This window comes from Rhinolophus hipposideros, assembly GCF_964194185.1.
Source record: "Rhinolophus hipposideros genome assembly, chromosome: 12".
In the NCBI taxonomy this organism is placed as follows: Eukaryota; Metazoa; Chordata; class Mammalia; order Chiroptera; family Rhinolophidae; genus Rhinolophus; species Rhinolophus hipposideros.
The window spans coordinates 64,476,729-64,498,694 of NC_138058.1; the positions used below are offsets into that span (position 1 = coordinate 64,476,729).

Genomic DNA, 21,966 nt, shown 5'->3' on the forward strand with positions numbered 1-21,966 from the left:
CTACCCTTCAAAAGATTATTCTAGGATTAAATATGATAATGTACACAAATTGTCTATCTAGTATTTTATTTATAATTACTCTTCAATGAATAACAACAGTTGCAGCAGCAGCTGTTTTAAGATTTCACCTATATTTCTCAGAAATAATGAGGTTTAGTTATTGTTACTGTTCCCACTTTACAGGTGAAGATACTGAAGCACAGAAATTTATGTCTCTGTACATACCGTGTTTCCCCGAAAATAAGACCTAGCCAGGCAATCAGCTCTAATGTGTCTTTTGGAGCAAAAATTAGTAGAAGACTCAGTCTTATTTGACTATAATATAAGACTAGGTCTTTAATATCATATCATATCATATAATACTCGGTCTTATATTAATTTTTGTTCCAGAAGATGCATTAGAGCTGATTGTCTGGCTAGGTCTTATTTTCAGGGAAACAGGGTATGTGCAAAATCGACCCTGTAAACCAAACCGAACACTCAGCCATATTGTTTCATCTCTGTTCCAAGCAACCAACTTGCAGACGAACTTGGGGAGCATAACTCTCCTATTTGTGACATCCCTTCCTTCTCTGATTTTCTCTTCTCTTCCTTCTAGATCTGACCTTCTGAGCGCCAAGTAACACATACTTCAGTGGTCCCTGTTTTCCCATTACCCATTCAGCCTGTATAACCTTGGTTAAAGGAAAAGCAGGCAAGAGTTACTTGTCTTCTTTCTTCTTAGGGTTCTTGGTTCAGTCTCCTAGTAGTGACCCTAGGATGATCCTTCACCACGCATGTCAGTCGTCGTAGCCTCTTCCCACCTGCCTCCTGTGTCACCGTGCCTCCTCTTGCAGCGACTACCACGGACGCTGCCTTTGCCCAGGCTTCCCTGGCACCCCTTAAATGATGCCTGTTACCTTGCTTCCTACAAACGGAAGAAGGTCCCAGCTGAGAGAGAACGGTACCTATATGACACTGGCCCTTGCGGATGATTCGTGGACTCCTCCCTCGCGTATATCCCATGAATGGTGAGGGTAATCAGTAGTTCAACCAGCCGCTTGAACTGGTGGCATGATTTTCAGGTTTATACAAAGAGAAGGGTTGTCAAGGACAAGAAAGAACAGGTCCAAGATTCTCAGTGGTCACATCTGTGCCATCCAGACATTCCCACTGCAGACCTGCTTCTCTGTGGCTTGACTGTCCTCCAGACAATGACCTTTCACATGCCAGCTTGACTTTCAGGAGGCCTTGCGATGTTTGCACATTATGTAACGTCTGTACTTCAGTAGAAATCTTACGGAAACAAATGGAGGAAGTTTGCCAGTCCAAGTAGTGGATAATAAATCCTGCCCTATCTGGATTGAAACTGATTTTCTGTATCCTTTAGTTTATACACATATTTTGTTGTTGTTGTAGTAAGGCCTGAAAAATTCAAGGAACAAAAATATTCAAGTATCTCATGTGCTGTTGCCCTTTTGGCAAAGGTGGCATGTCCTTCCTGTAGGCTGAGATTCTGTGCATTGGTCTCTTCACCAGACTGACGAGTGAAACATCAGTTCTCATCTAGCATTCAAAGAAGAGTAGCCCTCATTCGATCAGCATACTTTATAAACTTTATAAACTTTACTAAACAGTGTTCATCCACTCAATTTATATAACTAGATGGTCTTAAATGTTCTTTTTAAAGAAAATACATGGATTTTTTTCTTTAATTCTGGAATGTTTGCTACTACATATTTTCTTTAGAATAGATGTTCTTCTATTTAATGAGAAATAAACTTTTCACTGAGACAGCTAAATTGGATTTTCTGATCAAAGCCAAAAGCAAATATATTTCAGCTTAGCAGTATCACAGGTCAAGATAATTAACTTTAAAAAATATTCTAGGGTCTTTTGGTTAGTTAGGCCAAATTGATGTTTTAATTCCTTTCAGTTACCTAACTGGAAAAACATAGTGCAGAGACAAAGGGCATTCCTGGTAGGTTACGTTACTTTGTTGCATACATTCTTGTAAAAGAAACTTTTATAATCTTTCCTTTCCATAATCAATATGGAAATAACTTTTTAAAACACGAACAGTCATATGAAAGGAACTTAACTATTCAGTGAGTTAACACATAAGCTTCACTAAAGAATCACAAATTTCTGCTCAGAATATGTTATGTTTAACTCAATCCCAGAATAATTTTTTGAATAAGACAAAACCAGACTCCCATGTTACCTATTCTCTCATTTATGTGTGTAGCTTAGGAAAATCTATTTATAAAAGCCAACTGCAATTTTGATGCTTTGTGGACATTTAGCCTAAAATTCAGCAATGAAGGAAATGGTTTTCTTGTTTGTTTGTTTGTGTGTGTGGTCAATATTAATATTTAGGGCAAAAGGTGATTAGATATGGCACTAGAATATCATCTCTTTTAGAATTAAATGACTTGATGAAGGTTTTACTATTTTTTTAAAGAAAATTACATATGTATTAAAATTATCCGTCGCCCTAAAAATTGTATTTTTTTAAAAAAAATCATACACCTTGAGTTGTGTTTTTCACTTTGGTGAACTCATTGTCACATACATAAGATACTCTGTTTGCAGACTAAATGGATGGTTATAATAACCAAATTATTGGCTTATGGAGAAACACATAATATGTGTACATTACATGAATAATAAATATTTCTCTAAGTTCTGCAGAAATTTTAGAATGGGAGAATTACTTTTTTAGGTCTGGTTTTCACATTGTTAAAAGCCACATTTGGCAACATTAGGAAAAGGTGGGAAACAATCTGGAAAAAAAATAAGAACTGACAAAGAACTCCCCCCATGTAAGAAGACTTCATCTGGGTGGGCTTCTGAGCATGCCTAGTCCTGCTTCACCTTCTGGCAAACTCCCCTGGTTTGTGCTTCTCCGATTGCCCAGCCTCACTGTGCTGGCGCAGCTCTGTCTGCATAGAGCTCTGCTGGAGTGTGGGATACTCGTGTCTCCGTGACTATTCAGTTTCACAGTCAGTTCTCAACCCCAAGAATTTTGCTACCATGCAGCGCTGCTTGGCTTGCACCTCCCTAACTCCCCTACATTCAGCCATATCTTGCCAGCCTTGTGACCAGTCAGAAGACATGCTAGGAGGGGCTGTCCCTAGAAAGGCTCTTTGTCAGTCAGCTCGTACCTCTGCCTCCTCTCAGGGAAGTCCTAGTATGTGTATATACGGCATGATGCCACCGTCATCCCCCACTCAGGTACCAGAATCTGATAGCTTAAGGACAACATCAACCCCTGTGCTATTATCAAAAGCACCAGAAAATTCAAAGACCCCCATCTTTACTTGCTTTAATCAGCTAGGTTTGAGTTTGGCTGGAGATAACAAAACTACTATTACAGTGGCCTAAACAGATGGGGCTCTCTTCTCCTCGTGCACCAGGAAATCTACAGGTAGACAGTCTAGGGGTAAATAGTGTCGCCGTGGTGCTCTCAGGGGTGTGGGTTCTTTAGATTTCCACTCTTTGGTCCTTTGCTCACAGACCTTTATCTTCATGCTCATCTTCTCGTGATCACATGGTGACTTCTGCCCCTCTAAGCCTCATGTCTGACATTTAGACAGAACGAAGGGAAAGGGGGGGAAGCAGAGGACTTATTCTTGATGAGGCTTTGTGTTATTTAGAAAGAGGACCCCTTCCCCAGGAACTTCTTCCTATAGCTTAGCAGCCAGCACTGTGCGACATCCCTCGCTGTAAGGGATCCGGAGAAGTCCTGTGCCCTGACTGTCCTATGTCTCTAGTAGAGAAAATAAGGGTTTGAGGGGGTAGGTACACAGTATCTACTGCATCCCCACTCGATCACGGTCCTGGAACTCATCTCCAGGGACTTAATCCCAGCAAAACCCACCCACCAAATACCTCGGCAGTAAACTCCATCCATACTAGTTAGCCAGTAACCTAGCCACTTAACTCCATCTTTTCCCCACCATAACTAGAATCCCCCACAGCCACATCCCTCCAGAGCACCTCTGGGCTTCATAAGCCCTGGCAAGACCACCTCAGACCAGGGTGTGCAGTGTATTTATGGCAGGCCCTCTTCAGAGCGTGTCGAGACGCATCCACCACAGGAGAGCCCATCTCAGTTCCCATGATGATTATTGGTCCACCTTTTATTTTAAAGAGAATTTAAAATAAAACGTTTTGCTATTTCACATCTATTTGTGTGCTTACTAATGGCTACTCTCCCCGGCCACCCTCCCATCATGGAGGTGAATATACCACACCCTTTTTCTAATCAAAGAAAGCTTGTAATGAGCATTTTTAAGAGATTGATTTTTCTTGGTAAACATCATGGTATATACTTGGGATGTATAGAAACTGTCAGACGTTTTAAAGAAAATCAAAGTGACTAGAAGTAATGTGTGGCCAGAATAACAATCGCATTTTAGCACTGCAGCATTTTAGCACACCCACCTCTGGCAGATTTCCTACCTTTAAAATTCACTTAAGTAAAGTATGCCCATCTCCAGTAATTTTGCTTTGGCAGCAACAGCAATATGTCCCCAATGTAATGGCAAAGTCAAACACATCGGGGTATCCTACCAGGGAATCTGCAGACCACCAACACAGCAGAAGGTTGGCTTTCCACGCCCAAGTTCTACTTCGGAAAGCTATTCCTACATCTCCCCCAAATCTCCTATTTTATCATTAATTGTGGTTTTCACTTCTCACTGCTTTTTCTCTTTCTGTTGTCACCAGTGCGTTATGTGGCCTAGTTTAGGGCTAGTCGCATCAGGAACTCCTAGGCGCTCCCTCTTGTTGGCAATGATTTGTCTCCGTCTTATTCCAGTCCCTGCCAGCGGGGCTTGTCAACGTCAATGTACGTGCGTCAGTCTCCAGTTCCGGTGTCCATGGTGAGGGCAGCCCCTGCTCATTTCACAGAAGGCCATAGCCTTTTTCTCCAGACCCCTCACCCCCAAAACACACCAGCTCAGCTACCTCCTCCCTCAGTCCCTTCCCACTTGTTTCGTTTAACAGTCTTTACTGATACCTGCCATGAATGAGCACTAGAGATGATGATAAATGAAATACAGCTTCTGCCCTTATGTTGCTTCCAGCATAGTAGGGGACACAGATGTGGAGACTTGTAATCGATGACATGAAAGGCTATCATGAAAACAGATCGAGGGCACGAGTGGTACGAACAAAGGAGAGATCAGTTTTACCTAAATAAGTAAGGGAGAAAATAAACGAAATTGAACTTAAAGATGAGTTGGGATTTTTTCGGACGGACAAAATGACATCAAGATAGGCAATGGAGCTGAGCAAAAGACAGACTTCTGTTGTAGCTTCTGTGCACTTGGGGAATCCAGTGACACCCTTTGACGTATGACATGAATCTCCTATTGGTCTCTAACTTTAGCCCTCACTCAGCCATTTTAAACTGTTAGCCACTCTACCATGAGTTGAAGTCCTGTAAGCAGATTGCAGACCATGATAGTAAATAAAATAGACTATTAGACTCCGCAGTGAGTCTTTTCTTAGCACCTGTGTTTAAACTTCCAATGAAGCAAAAGTAAACAACATTCTTCTAAATCATTCTCTTTCCTTCATGTTTTTGTTTCCATTACTCCTGCTACTACATATTTCCTTCCCTGTGGTGCTTGAAACTCTGAATTCTGCTGGGTTTCCAGGAACGCTACTGACAGTCATTGCCAAAAGAAATGTGTTTTTCCCTTAGGAAATTACACTTCTATTTGGTATTATTATTTCTGACCACTGTGTTGTATTATGAGCATTTCTGAGGAATGAAAAAAATGGCTTCCTTGAGGCAATTACTGGAAAGGCAACTGGTATTCTACTTTCTTTTTTTAAACAACAAAAAAAGTGCATTTACATGAGAAATTATCAGGCAAAAAAAGAGTAGGAATAAAGATACATTTCCTGATGAAAAATTTACTTTTAGAAATGTGATTCCTTACAAGTTACTTTAATTTTTTAACTTTTTCCAATTAAACAACGACACTACAGAAAAGTGCTTAAAACATAAATGTTTTAAAGTAAACTCCCACTGAACTCCCACCCAGCTCAAGAGCCCCCATTGCTTGGATCTCGGAAGCCTCCCTTATACATGTCCAAAAACCCCTTCTGAGCTCATTCTGATTGTTGGCAGAATCCAGTTCATGTGGCTTTGTACCCGAGGTCCCAGTTTACTTGCTGGCTATCAACTGGGGTCCCTGTCAGCTCCTAGAGGTTACTCTCAGGTCCTTTCCACATAAGTGCTGTGTTCAAACCATCAGTGGTACCTTTTATCCTTCTGGTGCTTTGATTCTGACTTCCTCTTCTGCCACCAGCCAGAGAAAACTCAGATTCTGAAGGGCTCGTGTGATTAGATTAGAGCCACCAGGATCATCTGCTTTGAAGTCATTTCCACTATGTGATAGAACCTAGTCGTGGACCTAGTATGTCATCACATTCACCCACACTCAAAAGGGAGGGGATTATAGAAAGGCAAGGAATATTGGTGTCATCTTAGAATTCTGCCTACCACAGAACACCTGTTTTCCACTGCTCTGAAATGCTACTTTTGTCAAAAATCAAACAGCCATAGACAGACAGACAGACAGACAGCCATTTCTTGAAGAGTTTATGTAAAATCAATATTATTTCTTCCTTCAATGTTTGGTACAGTAGACCGATGAAGTCACCTTGATAGTGCTGTCATACATTTTACTTCTTTGGTATGTTGTTACTGTTTTTGCTTTAAGTAATCAATTTTCTTATAACGAAATATAAATAACAGAAAATATATTTTAAGTTTACACACATAGTTCCTATTTATGATGCCTTATATTTCTTTGTGTAGACCCAATTTCTAGCTGATGTCATATTTTTGCTTGAAGTAGTTCCCCTAACATTTCTTGTAGTACAGTTCCACCTAGAGCTAATTCTTTCAGCTCTTGTATGTCTAAAAAAAAAAATTGTCTGTCTTAATTTTTGAAAGCTGTCTTCACTGGCTATAGAATTCTAGGTTGACAGTTACTTTTTTTCTTTCATTACTTTGGAGGTATTACTCCACTGTCTTCTAGTTATATTATTTCAAGAAGAAATCTGTCATTTTTAATCTCGGTTTCTCTGTATGTATCTTTTTTCTCTGCCTGCTTTTAAGATTTTGTCTTTATCATGAATTTTAAGCAATTTGATTATTGTATGCCTTGGTATAATTTTCTTCATGTTTCTTGTTCTCTGGTGCTCTTTGAGCTTCTTGGATCTGTAGGTTATGGTTTTTAGGAATTTTGGAAGTTTTTCAGCCATTCTTCCTTCACATTTTTTTCTGTGCTTTCCTCCTTCAGAGACTCCAATTACATGGTATATGAGACCACTTTGAAGTTCACTCACAGTTCACTGATATTCTGTTCTCTCATTTTTTTCCTCTAATTTCTTTATCCCTATGTTTCCTTTTGGATGGTTTCTATTGCTGTGTTTTCAATTCACTAATTTTTCTTCTATGAGGTCTACTCTGCTATTAACCCCATCCAGTATATTTTTCATCTCTAGAAATTTGATATGGGTGTTTTTTATATCTTCTGTAATTCTACTTAACATGCTCAATATTTCTTACTTGAATATATGGAATAGTTATAAAACTTTCAAGATGTTTTTAATTTTTAAAAAGGGTTAATTATGATATAATTAAAATGTCATAAAACTTATTTTTAAAGCACACAATTCAGTGGTTTTTAGTATAGTCTCATAGTAGTGCAATCATCACAACTATCTGACTTTAGAATGCTTTCATCACCTAAAAAAGGAACCCCATACATACCCTGCGGACTTGCCTATATGGACATTACACAGAAATGGAATTATGCAGTAAGTAGGTGGGCTTTTGTGACTTGCTTCCTTCACATAGCATCATGTTTTCAGGGTTGGTGCATGTTGTAGCGTGTGTCAGTACTAAATTACTTTTTAGTGCTCAGCAACATTCCGTCATATGGCTGTTTCACCTTTTGGTTTTCCATTTATCAGTTGATGGACATTCAGATTGTTTCTACTTTGGAGCTATTATGAACAATGCTGCTGTAAACATTCAGGTACAGTTTTGCATGGACCTTTATTTTCAGTTCTCTTGGGTTTATGCCTACAAGTGGAATTACTGGATGTATGGTAACTATTTAACTTTTGAGGAATTGCCAAACTGTTTTCCAAAGTGACTGTCCCAATTTACAATGCCACTAGCCATGTATGAGGGTTACAGTTTCTTCACATCCTGTCAACACTGGTTTTTGTTTGTGAGGTTTTTTAATAACCATCCTAGTAGGTGAGATATGGTATCTCATTGTGGTTTTGACTGCATTTCTCTGATGATTGATAGTGTTATGCGTCTTTTCACTTGCCCATTTGTATATATATCTTCTTTAGAGAATGCCTATTCAAATCCTTTGTTCATTTTTAATCAAGTTGTTTGCCTTTTTTTTTGTTGAGTTGTAAGAGTTTGTTATATATTCTGGATACTAGATCCTTATTAGATATACGATTTTCTCCCATGCTGTGGGTTGTCTTTTTACTTTCTTGATGGTGCTCTTTAAGGCACAAAAGGTATTAATTTTTATGAAGTCCAGTTTATTTTTTCTTTTGTCAGTTGTGCTTTTAGTGTCATATCTAAGAAACCATTGTCTAATCCAAGGTCACAAAGTTTTACTCTTATGGTTCCTTCTAAGAGTTTTATAGATTTAGCTGTTACATTTAGTAGTATAATCCATTGAAGTCATTCTTGTATATGGTGTGAGGTAGTGGTCCAACTCATTCTTTTCCAGTTCTCCCAGCACCATTTCTTAAATGTTTACCAATTTTATTTTCTTTGTCATTTCTGGGTCAGTTTTGATTAGCTTTTTTCATTTTGGGTTGTATTTTCCTATTTTGCATGCTCGATAACTTTTTATTCAGTGCCTTACATTGTTCGTTTTACCTTGTTGGATTCTGGATATTTTTGTATTCATATAGATATCCTTGAGCTTTTTATGGGACGCAGTTATGTTATTGGAAGTAGTTTGGTCCTTTCTGGTCTTGCTTTCAAGCTCTGTTAGTTGGTACCAGAACAGCATTTAGTATAGAGCTAATTTTTACCCCACCACCAAGGCAAAAGCCTCTCTGATTTCTATAGTTGACATATCATTAATTATGAGATTTTTTACTAGGCTGGTAGAACAGTAGCTCTTCCCAGTTTGGGGATTATTCCCTCTTAAGTCCTTTCAATGGTTCTTTCCCCAGTTTCTGGCAGTTTCGCACATGTTAGTGTCTGTCGGTCAGTACTTAGCCGGAACTCAGGAGGAACCTCTGCACACTTCTGGAGCTTCCTTCCCAGCCCCCGTCCCCCACGCCACCTTCCTACAGCTCTGTCCTCTGCACTACTCTGCCCTACCAAAATCCACTGCACTATCCTTCCCAGCACATCCGCTCTGCCTCTCTGTTTTAAAATGTGTCCAGAATTTGTTTTAATCAGATATAGTAAAGTGACGGACACGGAGACATCTGCCTTTGGAATAAGAGTGTATTACTTATAGTTCCAAAGAGGAATCACAGTGGGAGGAAGGCCTGGGGAAAGTGCAGGTATGCTAAGGGCTTGCCTTGTTTGGATGGAGAGATGATAGATACTGATTAGTTCCAGAAAGCAATGGAAAAAAAATGTAAGTTTTACGTTTTAGGTACGGCCAACCACTCCAATGAAAATGGAAATTTATGCTTTGAAACTATTATTGAAAAGAAACTTTTTAAAGGTAGGGAAGGAAAACTCATCATTCACACTGAAGGTGGTGAAGGAAGAGTCAGAAATAACAAAAGAAGCAAAGCATATACAAAACATGATGACTAGAGTCAAACCAAATATCTTTATGTCCTTATATGTGAATATGTTAGGTCCTTTTATTTAAGAGAGATTTTCAAATTGCACTTTTTAAAGAAGTCCACTTATGCTTTCCAGAGACATACTTAAAAGAAAATGACAAAAGATTGAAACTAAAGCAAAAGACAAATATACCAGGCTGATGATGACAAAAAAGAAAGCAAAGTAACAACAATGTGTAATACCAATAAAATTGAATTCAGGGCACAAAGATGAAATGAAACTTTTTATACCAGCACAATAAAGCCACATAAATTCGTGTTTTTTCAGGCTTTCTTCTCTTTCCCAGGTAATTTGACATCTTGAAAGTGAGGGTCACTTTGCTCATTTTGCAATCAGTATAATAAATTAACAACCCTCATTAAAAACTCTTAGATCATCTATAAATCCCATTGTGTGTTCACCACCCAGAATCAGTTCTCCTTGTACACCTGAAATCTATGTAATTTTACTAACAAATGTCACCCCAATACATTTAAAAAAATAAAATTAAATTTAGAAAAAGAAAAAACTAATGCGACAAAGAGCTGGTTCTTTGGGAAAAACAAACAAACAAACAAAAAACTCTTAGAGATCCTTTAAACCTGTTTTAAAACAAACATTTTTTTCAGTTGTGTCATTTTTAAAAATTGCCAGGATAGTTTCACATTAGTAATTGTGCGAAGTTTCCCTGGTATACAGGATATATGTATAAAACTTGGCTTCTAATCCTTAAATCATAAAAACACACTGATCAGGTATAATTACACACATCATCTGCTTTGGTATCTGACATGAGGCTGTCACACTGCTCAACGTTGCTGTTGAGAAGCCAGGTGAGGCTGAACGGAGGTCCTTTTGTAGGATATGGTCTCATTTCCAGAAACAACACATGTTGCCTAACTCACATTGCCTGCCTTGGCCTCGCTGATATCTCACATCAGATAGCACCTGCTGAAAGAAAAGGGGGGACCAGGAATGTACTATAACTAATCAGATAATTGTGTTTGTTCTGTATATTCTAAGTACTTGACTTTTTTTTTTTTTTAATGTAGTTAATGCTGCCTACCTTGGGAGCCAAGAAATGATGGAGGTCGTGAAGAGAGACAACGAGACCATAAAGGAACATTTACCTAAGGTAATTACTTTAGTGCTGCCAGGAAGTAGGTAGATGGGCAGAAATATGTACTGCAGATGAAAGGCTAGAATTGGTTAGAATCTGTAGACCTCCGGGCTTTGTAAAGTTCAGACAGAGTTCTACTTCTAGTTAAAAGTAATTCTGTCCTTGAAAGTTGCATAGAAAGTAAGTAAAGATGATTGCATAGTTTCTTAAATATATTTTACCACCTGCTTTTGTTGGGTTTATTTATAGAATCAATACTTCCCTCTAGGGCCTTGTACAGAGAATATTCTCAATAATATTTATAGAATATGTGAGTTATATTAAAATGTTAGTAAAACGTAGGGAAAGAACTAACATTACTGTGACCTTATGACTCAGTAAGCCTCCAGTGCATTAGAGTGGGAATGTCCAGGTCTGACACCAAGAACAGTTTTCTATTCGAACAGGTGCAGAAAGGCAAAGATTGAAATATTTAGCATCATTGTCTGTCTGTCTGTCCATCCTCAATAGGATAGAGCTGCATATGTGGTTATTTGTGGCTAGTGTGAATTGAGATGTGTCGGAAGTGTGCAATACACATGGATTTCAGAAACTTACGCCCAAACAAAAGTAAAATATTTCATTAATATTTTTATATTGATTACATGTTGAATTGATATTTCAAGATATATTGGATTAGGTAAAATATATTATTAAAACTAATTTCATCTATTCCTTTATACTTTTTTAATGTAGCTACTAGAAATTCTAAAATTACATATGTATACCTTTATATTCCTATTGGACTGTGCTAATCTAGAGCTTCTCCGTCAGTGCTAAACTGTGACATCTGCTGGGTGCAATGAATTGAGCCCTGCTGAGTGGCCCAATCAGTGTGTTTTTATGACTTGAGGATTAGGGCCCAGGAATCTACAATCTGCAAGGACAATTTTAGCTACCTTACTGGATTTAGAATCTCTTCATAAACTTTGAGACATTTGCAAACTTGCCTGTGTTCATTCACATTTCTATAATCTCCCAATACAATTATCTTAAAGCCAGAAATGTGTACGTTCTTTAACAGAGTATTTTCAGAGTGTTGATCCGTGGTGGCGTTCCCAGAGAGGACTGTGAAAACGCCCGTCTGTGTGCGTCATGTTTCTCACATAGCAATTGGCTAGACGTTGAAATTTGGGATCCAGAAGGAAACCCTCACTAGCTGAATGTGGTGGGGGGAGGCGGGGGCTCAGAAGGACTCTCTCTCCAGCCTTTCAACTGTTGCCAGTTCTTGAATGATGTGAAAATACAAGAAAAACAGTACTTTATTTTTCACTTAAATTATAAGTGAATTTATTTCAAAAATGCATTTAAGTTCTCAAAGCTGGAAGTTCATAAAAACAACTCAACTCCCAGTTAATAATAAGACTGGCAGATGCTCACTTCCAAAATTCACACTTGCTGACTGAAGAGACCCATCATGTGTCCAAGCCCATCCTACCATCTGGGGAAGCCAGCTGCTGTAAAAGACTCATCATTCCTGGATTCTGTTTGTATGTTGTGCTCAGAAAGAGGTCAAAGGAAGGTGCTAACTTATTCCCGTCCTAAGTTAAATCCATATGCAAGCGTAATCATTCCCAGATAGAGGTCTGCTCGTGGTAACTGTGTGTCAGGACTGTACATTTACTGAAACTTTTATGGCAGAAACATGGGGATAGAATAGTAGATGGCAGACGTTTCAAGGTTAATATTAACACTCAGTCAGAGGAATAAACTTTTCCAACTACAGGGAATGGTTTGGTTTTGTGTTTTAGATAGCATTCAATGTACTTGTGGAATTTGGGAAAGCAAGGCATTGTTTAGTTTAATAATGCAAAACTATCTTGCGATTAATTGATTATCATTTCTCCCAGCTCTCCACTAGAAGTTTCAGCTCTCCACTAGAATAATGCAATTCCAATTCCTAAGTGAAACGAGGTACAGGGGCAGGAGGTTTATTGCAACTTTTTGTTTCTGTAACGGAAAAAGAGGAAATATGCTGTAATTTAATATTTGAGAAAGTTGAATCAACATATGTCCCCATCTGCTTGAGAAAATAAGGAAATTCGAAAGGGCACATAATTGTAGAAAGACAGTGGTCATTGCCTCTTGCCTTCCAAACAACCCTGATAATTAGTCAGACTTGAAAACCACTTCCTAAAACTAGACCTATCCCTACCTTAGATATTCCCATCAAGGATATTCTGTCCCATTTCAACCCAAACGTAGGCCTTCCGAAACTTCATACCTATCCAGGACTGTCCAGTGTGGAGACATTTTGAACCATACATTTTGTTGTAAAGATCACCCAATATATCTCAGTTATTCAACATTTAAAATAGCTCTGAAAAATGTATTTTTGTGCCATCCAGTCGGGAAGCCGCAGGAAAGTTAGTCTAAAAACAACCCCTCTACTGCATCATGTGGATGGCTTTTGCATTCTTTCTCCTCCCCTAGAGAATGATCAGACCTTGATCAGCAGGATTTGGTTCTACACTCAGATTTCTACCACTGGATTGTCATTGTCCATATAAAGAGAACTTTTTATTTTCTGGAGGAAAATGAGCCTTTTTAACTCTGAAAAATCTTCTGGGCTGATTGTCTTCCTTCCTTTCTTCCTTTTTTCCTTCCTCCCTTCATCCCTTCCTCCTTTCCCTCATTCTTTCCTTCCTTTCTTCTTTCCAAGGTCTAGAGACTTTGTACGCAGTGTCAGTTGTATTTATTTGCAGTCCTTCATCACTACATAAAGTTATTTCCCTTTCCTGGAGCAAATATAATCAGAGGCATAGTTGTTTCCAAAAGAGTATAATATGGCCTGTGGCATCATGGTTGTCGTTTTTGTGTTTTTTTTTTAAGGTTTGTTTTTTTTTAACTTTTATTTATTTAAGTGTGTTTTTCCAGGACCCATCAGCTCCAACTCCAGTAGTTGTTTCAATCTGGTTGTGGACGGTGCAGCTCACAGTGGCCCATGTGAGGATCGAACTAGCAACCTTGTTGTTAAGAGTACCGCGCTCTAACCCTGAGCTAACCGGCCACCCCCATGGTTGTCTTCTTTCTTCACCTGATTAAACCCTACCTATCCTTTAAGATTTGGCTCCAGTGTCATCTCCGAGAGGCCTTCCCCAGCCCCTGCTTTGGGTTGGATGTCCCTCCTGTTGGTTCCCATGGCTTCAAGTATCAGTATTGCACCTATCACACACTATTTAAGTGGTCAGCTTTCCCCTGTCACCCACCTGGAGGTAAGGAGCTGTGGTTTCTCACCACAACATGCATAGGGCCTAGCACAGTGCATGAGACCTAGTGAGCAATCGACAAGTGTATCCCTAGTGGGCGGACGGGCTATAGACCGTGGGCTATAGAACGGCTATAGCCGTTCGAGTATAGACCCCAAGCCTTTATTGTGCCATAGATCTCTTGGTTCTCTCTCGCTGGACCCCTTTTCAGAATAATGTTTTTAATAGCATAAAATAAGTACACGAGATTACCAAAAAAATCCAATTATGTTGAAGTATAGTTAGCAAAATATCTTAAAGATAAATATGTCATATGTAAATAATGAGATACAATAGCCGTCAGAATTATTATTGTAAATTTGTAGTATGATGAGCATAAATTATTATTTTGTTATCTAAAGTTTACTGTGATTCAAAAATGTCCATCATTTTACAGGTGACAAAATATAGGTATTATTAATGCTACTATGATTTGAAGGAAAGACTAACTCATAGATAGAGGTTAGCAAAAATAAAGATGTAATCTTTTTCCTAGCCAAGTTTACATTACCCACCCCCCACCCTCTACTGCTGCTTCTACCCATGAACCTGCATGGACCTATAGACCCCAAGTGAAGAAAACCTTCTTCAGAGACACTAGAAAAGGGTAGTCCATGTGATATTGTGGCTTGGGCACTGGCCTGAGAGCAAGAAGCCCTGAAATGCTACAGTAGAGACTAGATTGTTTTGAGTTGTTGGGGAGCCATTGAAGGGTTTGAGCAAGGAAGTAATAATCAGGGTGATACTCGAATTATTAGACAACTATGTGACACTGGTCCATCAGAACATATGCCACCTGTGAACAAACAGCCAGGTCAGAGACACCAGTTCCTACCAATCAGCCCTAGCTAGGAATTGGCTAGATTGACAAATGAGGGAGACTACTTGGGGCAAATGTGTGGCAGAATACTGGAAGAGAATGGGATTTTAGGTGCGGAGACTGTTTAGAAGGCCTTTACAAGAGCTGAGGTAGTGGGATTGGGGATGGAGAAGAGATAGAATTTGGAAAGATTCAGGAAGTAGAAGCAAAGGCCCTTAGTACTAACGGGACATGAGAGGATGGTGACGGAGGAGCCTCAGGTGATTTCTCTGTACTGTATTTGCTAACCAGATAGGGAATGTGGGAGGAAAAGCACTGGCAAACGGTGGGCGGTGTTTGGGAAAGGAGTCATTTTGGTGCTTGTGTTTACGATACCTGTGGGACCCCCACGTGGGCACATGCCTGGCAGGTAGCTGGATAGGTGGGTAGGAAGCTTAGGAGATAGTCGGGGCTGAATGATTGGAGAGTGATGAGGATATATGTGAAGCCATGAGCACGATAATAGTAACCTAAGGAAGTATGTAGTGTAAGGAGAGAAGACATCTAAAGATTGATTCTGGGGAGCACAGCCTAAAGGTTGGGAGGAAGGCGAGGAAGTAATGAATAAGACGGAAGTGGAGGGGGAAGGGCTGGGAACAAAAGCCAGGTTGAAATAAACCAAAGTAAGAGTCAACTGTACATTTTCGCCACCCCACTCCCAGTTCTCCTGGGAGCCTCTGGAGTCTACTCTGCTTTCATGAGGCACCTGGTGTGTCTCAGGCAAATAGGAGGTCAGCTTTCCCTTGTTCTGTCGTTGTTCTAAACTGCAAGGGGATGTGTGTCTCATTCGTAGAAAAGTGAATTAGTGTTTGATTTAGAAACTTGAAGTTTTCATTTAAAACTCACTTAGGAGGGAAATTCTAAACTGCCGTGACCATCTTTGGCCTAGGCTCATGGAAACAGCTGGTGTGTGCTACCACCAGACTGATCTGAGCTTCACTGTCAGTCACTAGGGCTCTGAAATTGTTCCCAGTGAGAGCCCAGGAGACATAGCTTTCTGACAGAGGTGGGCAGTGCTGGAGGGGCTGCCTGCAGAGTGGTGCTGCTCCTGCCCCCAGAGGCCCAGGACAGGCGACAGTGTGGTTTGTGAAAGGGGCAAAGTGTCCCAGGAACAGAAATGCCTCTGCTCTGGCTCCCCCCAACCCTCCCCCGCCATCCTGCTTAGCCCACCTGAGCCCAGAGGTGCGTGCTGCCTTTGGGGACAAATCTCATGCAGCATTTGCAGATTCGGGCATGCAAATAAATCCTTCAGACATGCACAGGCCCTGCCTAGCAGAGCATAAGAAGCGCTCCCTGGGCCCGCTTAGCAGGACTGCCTTTCTGCCAAGCCTCCGCTGAAACTGATTGTGTTAGTTCTGCCTGTTTGATTTGAAGCCTGTTCAGAATGTCATAATCATCCTGGAAATTGATAGGTTTGTTTTTATCTCAGTCCTTTTGACCTTGAGAGCCTTATTTTAGGCACTGGTGTTAGCACACCCTTGAGCTCTCCAGTGGAGCGTGATCGAAAGGAGGGGAGGGTACATTGGGGAACACAGTCATCAGAGTCACAGCCTGAGGTTCAGACTCCAGCCCGGCCACCTGCTCACTTGTGTGACCTTGGTTAAGCTACTTGACTCACTGTGCCTCCTTTTTACGTGAATAAAATTGTTTAATGATAGTATCTATTCTCATACAATTGTTCCAAAAATATGATGCTACAATTTATATAAATACCACATAAGAGTGTCTGGCATGCACTAAGCATTCAATAAAAGGTGATTATTATTATTTTTATTATTACAGTTAATTATATCCTAGATATGTCTCTGAGTACTTTAAGAAGACTGTTTGCCTAACTTGTCCTCCCCACACACGCCCCTTCACAGAAATTTTCATTCTGTAATGAAAGATTTTGATGATGTTAAATATGTAGCCAAAGTATGCTGAAGTCCCAATCCCATTCTAGCTCACAGCCACTGGCCCTGTAAGGTGCCGAAGGGAGACGTCATGTAGGACAGTGGTGAAGGAAAACACAGGGGCACTTCATCTTCACCAGGACTTGGGCCCAGTACCCTAAGGCAGCGAATTCAGACGAGCTGGACTTGGCCATTTCTCTGAGTTGGTTAAGCAAGACCCTTCCAGCACATTTGCCACTTTACTGAGGCGTACGCGTATACCAGGGAGAAACAGAAACACAGCAGCAGGATAAATTTACTCCCGATGCCTCCTACTCTGCTGCCTCACCAGAGGAAAATAGACACCTTGGGTCAGCTCCTCACTCTAGTCCCAGGGAAGAAAGAGACGAAGCCAGTCACCAGACGGCCCGGTGCCTTCCACCCAGGTATCTGGCCCTTTACACTTGCCTCACACAGCAGGGAGAAAGCCCCACTTTACAGGCCTTTGATGCATGGTTGTTCCAACCACTGAAAAGTGGTCCAGTCAAGAACCAGACTGGACCTGCTCCTCCTTTGGGGTGCCGATTCCCAGTGTTCCCCTGGGCCCTGCAGAGGGAAACAGAGCTCAGTTGTCCTGAAGGATCGTGCCTGCACCTCCATCCTCAGCCTCTTTTTTCAATCTTTGGGGATTTTAATTCTCACTTTCGTAAGAATGATAATTGAGCCAGTTTGGGATAGAAGGAAGAAAGGAAACAAGATAAATTGGAAAATGAATTTCCTACACTGTCTCCCTTTCTGTAGCAGTTCTTCAAGTTCCTAAAAATGTTTGCTCAGAAAGACTGCAGTGAAATGTTAAAGACTTGTGACTGCTAGTTCTCTGTTCCCTAGAGGATAAGATTTTTAAATAACTGAAAAGAGCTGCTTATATTACAGAATAGGTTTCCTTTAAGGTTGCAAGGTGGAGGCTTAAGTGTCTGACTTTGCGGGGAGGGGAGAGGCAGAGGGCCACTGCTGCCTTCCAGCCTGTTCTGGATTCTCCCCAGAGGCGAATGCACTGGAGGACCTGAGGTCTGTACCCTGAGCCTGCGAAAGCAGGAAGGGGATGAAAATAGGGAAATGAAGGCAGGGCAGGAAATCCAGCTGGGGCATAGGAAGCCTAGGTGTGTGGGTACTAATATGACTCCTTAGTGAGCAACTGGCTGCTTTATATCTGACCTTTTGCTTCTTTGGTTTAAAAAAAGAAAAAAGAAAAGAAACAGCAACAACAGCAAAAAAAACTGGCCAAGTGGGAGTTCTTTCAGAGAAGGAAAGAAAAAGTGAAGAGAGCAGGAATGACATAACTTTTCTTGATTTCTCAAAGTAAGGTAGAGGAAATGCATCTCCTCCCTGAATGCATACAGTTGTGCTTTGGCTTTCTCAGTGCTTGCTGGCTGTTCCCGGCCACACAGTGTGACAGCTCAGGGCACTCTTCTAAAGAAATCAACCCATAACCTTAGCTGGGAAGCCTATCAATTTAGCACCGAGGGAGCTGTGGCTCTTTATGAAATGCTAACAAAGGAGCCTCCCACAGCCCAGGATAGCAGGGGCGTTATATCTGCTATTGTGAGAACCCAGGGGCTCACCTATGAGCCCTACCAGGAAGGGAAGTCACTGTCTCAGAAAACTGGTGCCTTGCTTTGTTTTGAAAGCTACACATCAAGAATGCCCAAATGGCACTGCAGTGTAGGTTCCAGGCCTCCTTTGTGAGTAAAAGGGGGTGAAAATCCACTCCACAAGCTGAGTGTACATGGTGGTGAAGGTGGGGGTGTTCTTCACTGTTTATTGGTTGATGATTTATCTTCCATCCAGTGTCTCTCTCCACTATCGTTTCAGAGGAATGCAGCGTGTGTGTGTGTGTGTGTGTGTGTGTGTGTGTGTAATAATGAATAATGTATAGAAGACTTTGCTTTAGGCTTAGAAAAATGTTTAATACTCATACATTTTCTGAGCCTGACATATCAAAAGCAGCTTATCAGAAGAAAATATATGTTCCAAAAAACTAATTTAAGGTCATGTGGCTCCCTTTTCCTCTGACCTGGGCACAGCTGCCATTGTGCGGAAGAATCTAGACAGATTTTGCCCCCACCATTAGATAGTCTCGGTCTAAAGGTCCCTTTGGTCATCATCACCATTGTAATAGCAACTGCCCTTTAAGAGTGCTTACTCTGTGTCAGGTACTAGATATGCTTTGTTTTCTAATCCTCAACACCAGCCCACAAGGTAGCAATTTCTATCCCCCCTTTACAGATAAGGAAACAGTCACAGAGAGGCTAAGTCACTGGTCAAAGGTAGCACCACTAGTAGATGGAGAACCAAGATTCCGATTTTGGCAGATATGGCTAAGGGCCCAGGCTCTTAGCAGTGCCCCCACCTCCCCGCGCTCCCCATGGTACTGCACAATGAGCTTCAGCATTTCACAGATTATTTTACCATAATGCAACATAAAGGCTTTATGAGAAGCCCTTTCGCTCTGAACAGGCTAGCCCCAGAAACATCGTTTACCACTCAGTCTACACTGTATCGTGGAAACAGATTGCCCACAGACCACTTGAAGGAATCAAGTTCAATTCACTTAAGTACTGAGAAGAACTAGTTTACACCAAACTAGGCTACATGGTAAATTATATTCTGAGGAGCTTTTAAAATTCAGTTTATCCACAAAGTTAACAAAAGAAAAAGTAAATAAATAAGTAAAATTTTAAGACAATGAAAAACTTTCTTGTTTAGACCTGCGATTTCTGTAATGCCTATCATCCCACTGGACTGTTGAATAGAGAGAAATAATTCAGATTGAGATTTTTTTTCCCGGTTTTATGGAGACATAATTGGCATATAACAGTGCATTAAAGTGTACAACGTAATGATTTGATATTTGTATATATTGTGAAATGATCACCATCATAACTTTAGTTAACATCCATTACCCTCATAGTTACAATTTTGTTTTCTTGTGATGAGAACTGTTAAGATCTAGTATCTTAACAACTTTCAAATATACAATATAATACTGTTAACTATAGTCCCCATGCTGTACATGACATTCCCAGGACTTACTCATCTTGTAACCAGAAGTTTGTGTTTTCTGACCACCTTCACCCATTCCTCCCACTCCCCACCCCCTCCCTGCCTCTGGCAACCACAAATCTGTTCTGTTTCTGTAAGTTCACCTTTTTTAGATTCCACATATAAGTGAGATCATACAGTATTTGTCTTTCTCTTTCTGACATTTCACTTAGCATAATGCCTTCAAGGTCCATCCATGTTGTCGCAAATTTCAGCATTAGCTTCTCTTCACACACACACACACACACACACACAACCAGATAGAGATTTTTGCATATGTCTTTTTCGTGATTAACATCTTAAGATGTTGATATATCATTCAAAGTGATTTTTGTTAGTAGCAAAATCAAATTTATAAACTTGGTTCATAAGATGGTTTCTAGCATTATTTCTCAATACATTATTATAATTAAAAAGTTTTGTAGAGTCTCTCAGAGCAGAAGTAGGTTTTCCTGCTTTGGGTCCTACACTGTGTCCGTACCTCTCTGCCTATTGTGTTGAAGGGCCAGTTTGTACATGCGTATGTTTTTCCCTACTCTGGGAGCTTCACCAGGACAAGACTGTCTTACTTCTGAGTTTCAGCCATTTAACCAGTACCAGATGAGACAGAAGTTGAGGGTCATTTTTGGTGAATCTGTCAGTTCAGCAACCCAAAGTGAAAAAAAAAACAGAAACATGAGAAAAGACAAATGTGGCGTCTGTATGGCAGCAAGCTGCAGCAATTTGCAGGGACATTTTAGCAGGGACATGTCTCCTTGGGGAATCCTGAAGAGTTCAAGGAAAGTATCACAGACTATAGTACAGAAAACACACGAGGGAAAATGAAAGCACCGTCCTGGGGAATCAAAATCTAGAACTGAGAAAATTAAACTTCGCATTTAATAGTGAAATGAACTACTTAACATGACAACAATTTGGAAACACAATAATTTCCACGTTGATAATGTATACTTCTTATCAACTTTCACGCATGTCAAAGCAAGTGCCAGAGAGAAATAACCTATAGCAATTAATTTATTTTCTTATAAAACTTTGAATTCAAGCCTTCTGCTTATAGCCTGAGATTCTTAGTTAACAATTCCAGTATTTTCACAGCAGTTATCACATGCAGCACCCCAGAACTATATAGACTTTGAGAAGACTTTAAAGGTAGTTGAGTTTGTACCTGTCATTGATTGTTACACTCAGTTTTCATATCCAGTTTAAGACATCCCAGTATCAGGTTTTGTGTTTGCGTGGCATAGGTCCCTTCATTGTTAATGATAAACTGTAGTAAAAGGCGCTGATTAGGAATGTTCTCTCCGGACTTAGAGCCCAGCTTTACAACTCACTAATTGTTTAAACTTAAGCAGGTTAGTCTCGCTATGCCTCAGTTTCCACTGCTGTAAAATAGGGATAAACTATCTTCCTCAAGTATTATTGTAAGGACTCAGTGAGCACAAAGCTTAGCACAGAGCCTGGCACATTATTGTGAGTTTTCATCAGCTCATTATTTTTCGTTGTGATTCTTTTTTACATATCAACATAATAAAGCACACACTCTTAACCACTATGCTTTAGTGTTCAGTTATTTCTTTCTACTTCACCTGTCCTCGCCCATCCCCCACTACCTCCATACACCCCATACTTTTTCAGTTTCCTGTTTAGGGTTACAGGTTCAGAGTCCTCTGTTCAGATCTATTGCCTGTGACTAATAATCTATAGGGAGCAGGAAGTATCCTAAGCCAGTGTATGTGGAGGCATTAGAAATAACCACGTGTTTTACTTGTAAGCCAAGATTTTCATAAAGAGCCCGTCAGTGAATATAGCCTGAAGAACTGGGGGAAAAGAGACATTATCCCACCAGCACTTAGAGATTTAACCCAATACAACCAACTCTAAATGGT

The 21,966-nt window shown here is 40.3% G+C and overlaps 1 protein-coding gene across 2 annotated transcripts in view; it reads left to right on the top strand.

Annotated features, from left to right (window-relative positions):
* Nucleotides 1–21,966, top strand: part of LDAH (lipid droplet associated hydrolase) — a 90,831-nt gene that overhangs the window by 62,334 nt on the left and 6,531 nt on the right. The window contains exon 6 of one of the 2 annotated variants that reach the window (XM_081069068.1): nt 10,891–10,973. In XM_081069068.1, the coding sequence (XP_080925194.1) occupies nt 10,891–10,973 (83 nt within the window). Of the gene's footprint in view, nt 1–598; nt 2,674–10,890; nt 10,974–21,966 lie in introns of those variants that run through there. The other variant, XM_081069069.1, reaches the window with a different exon arrangement.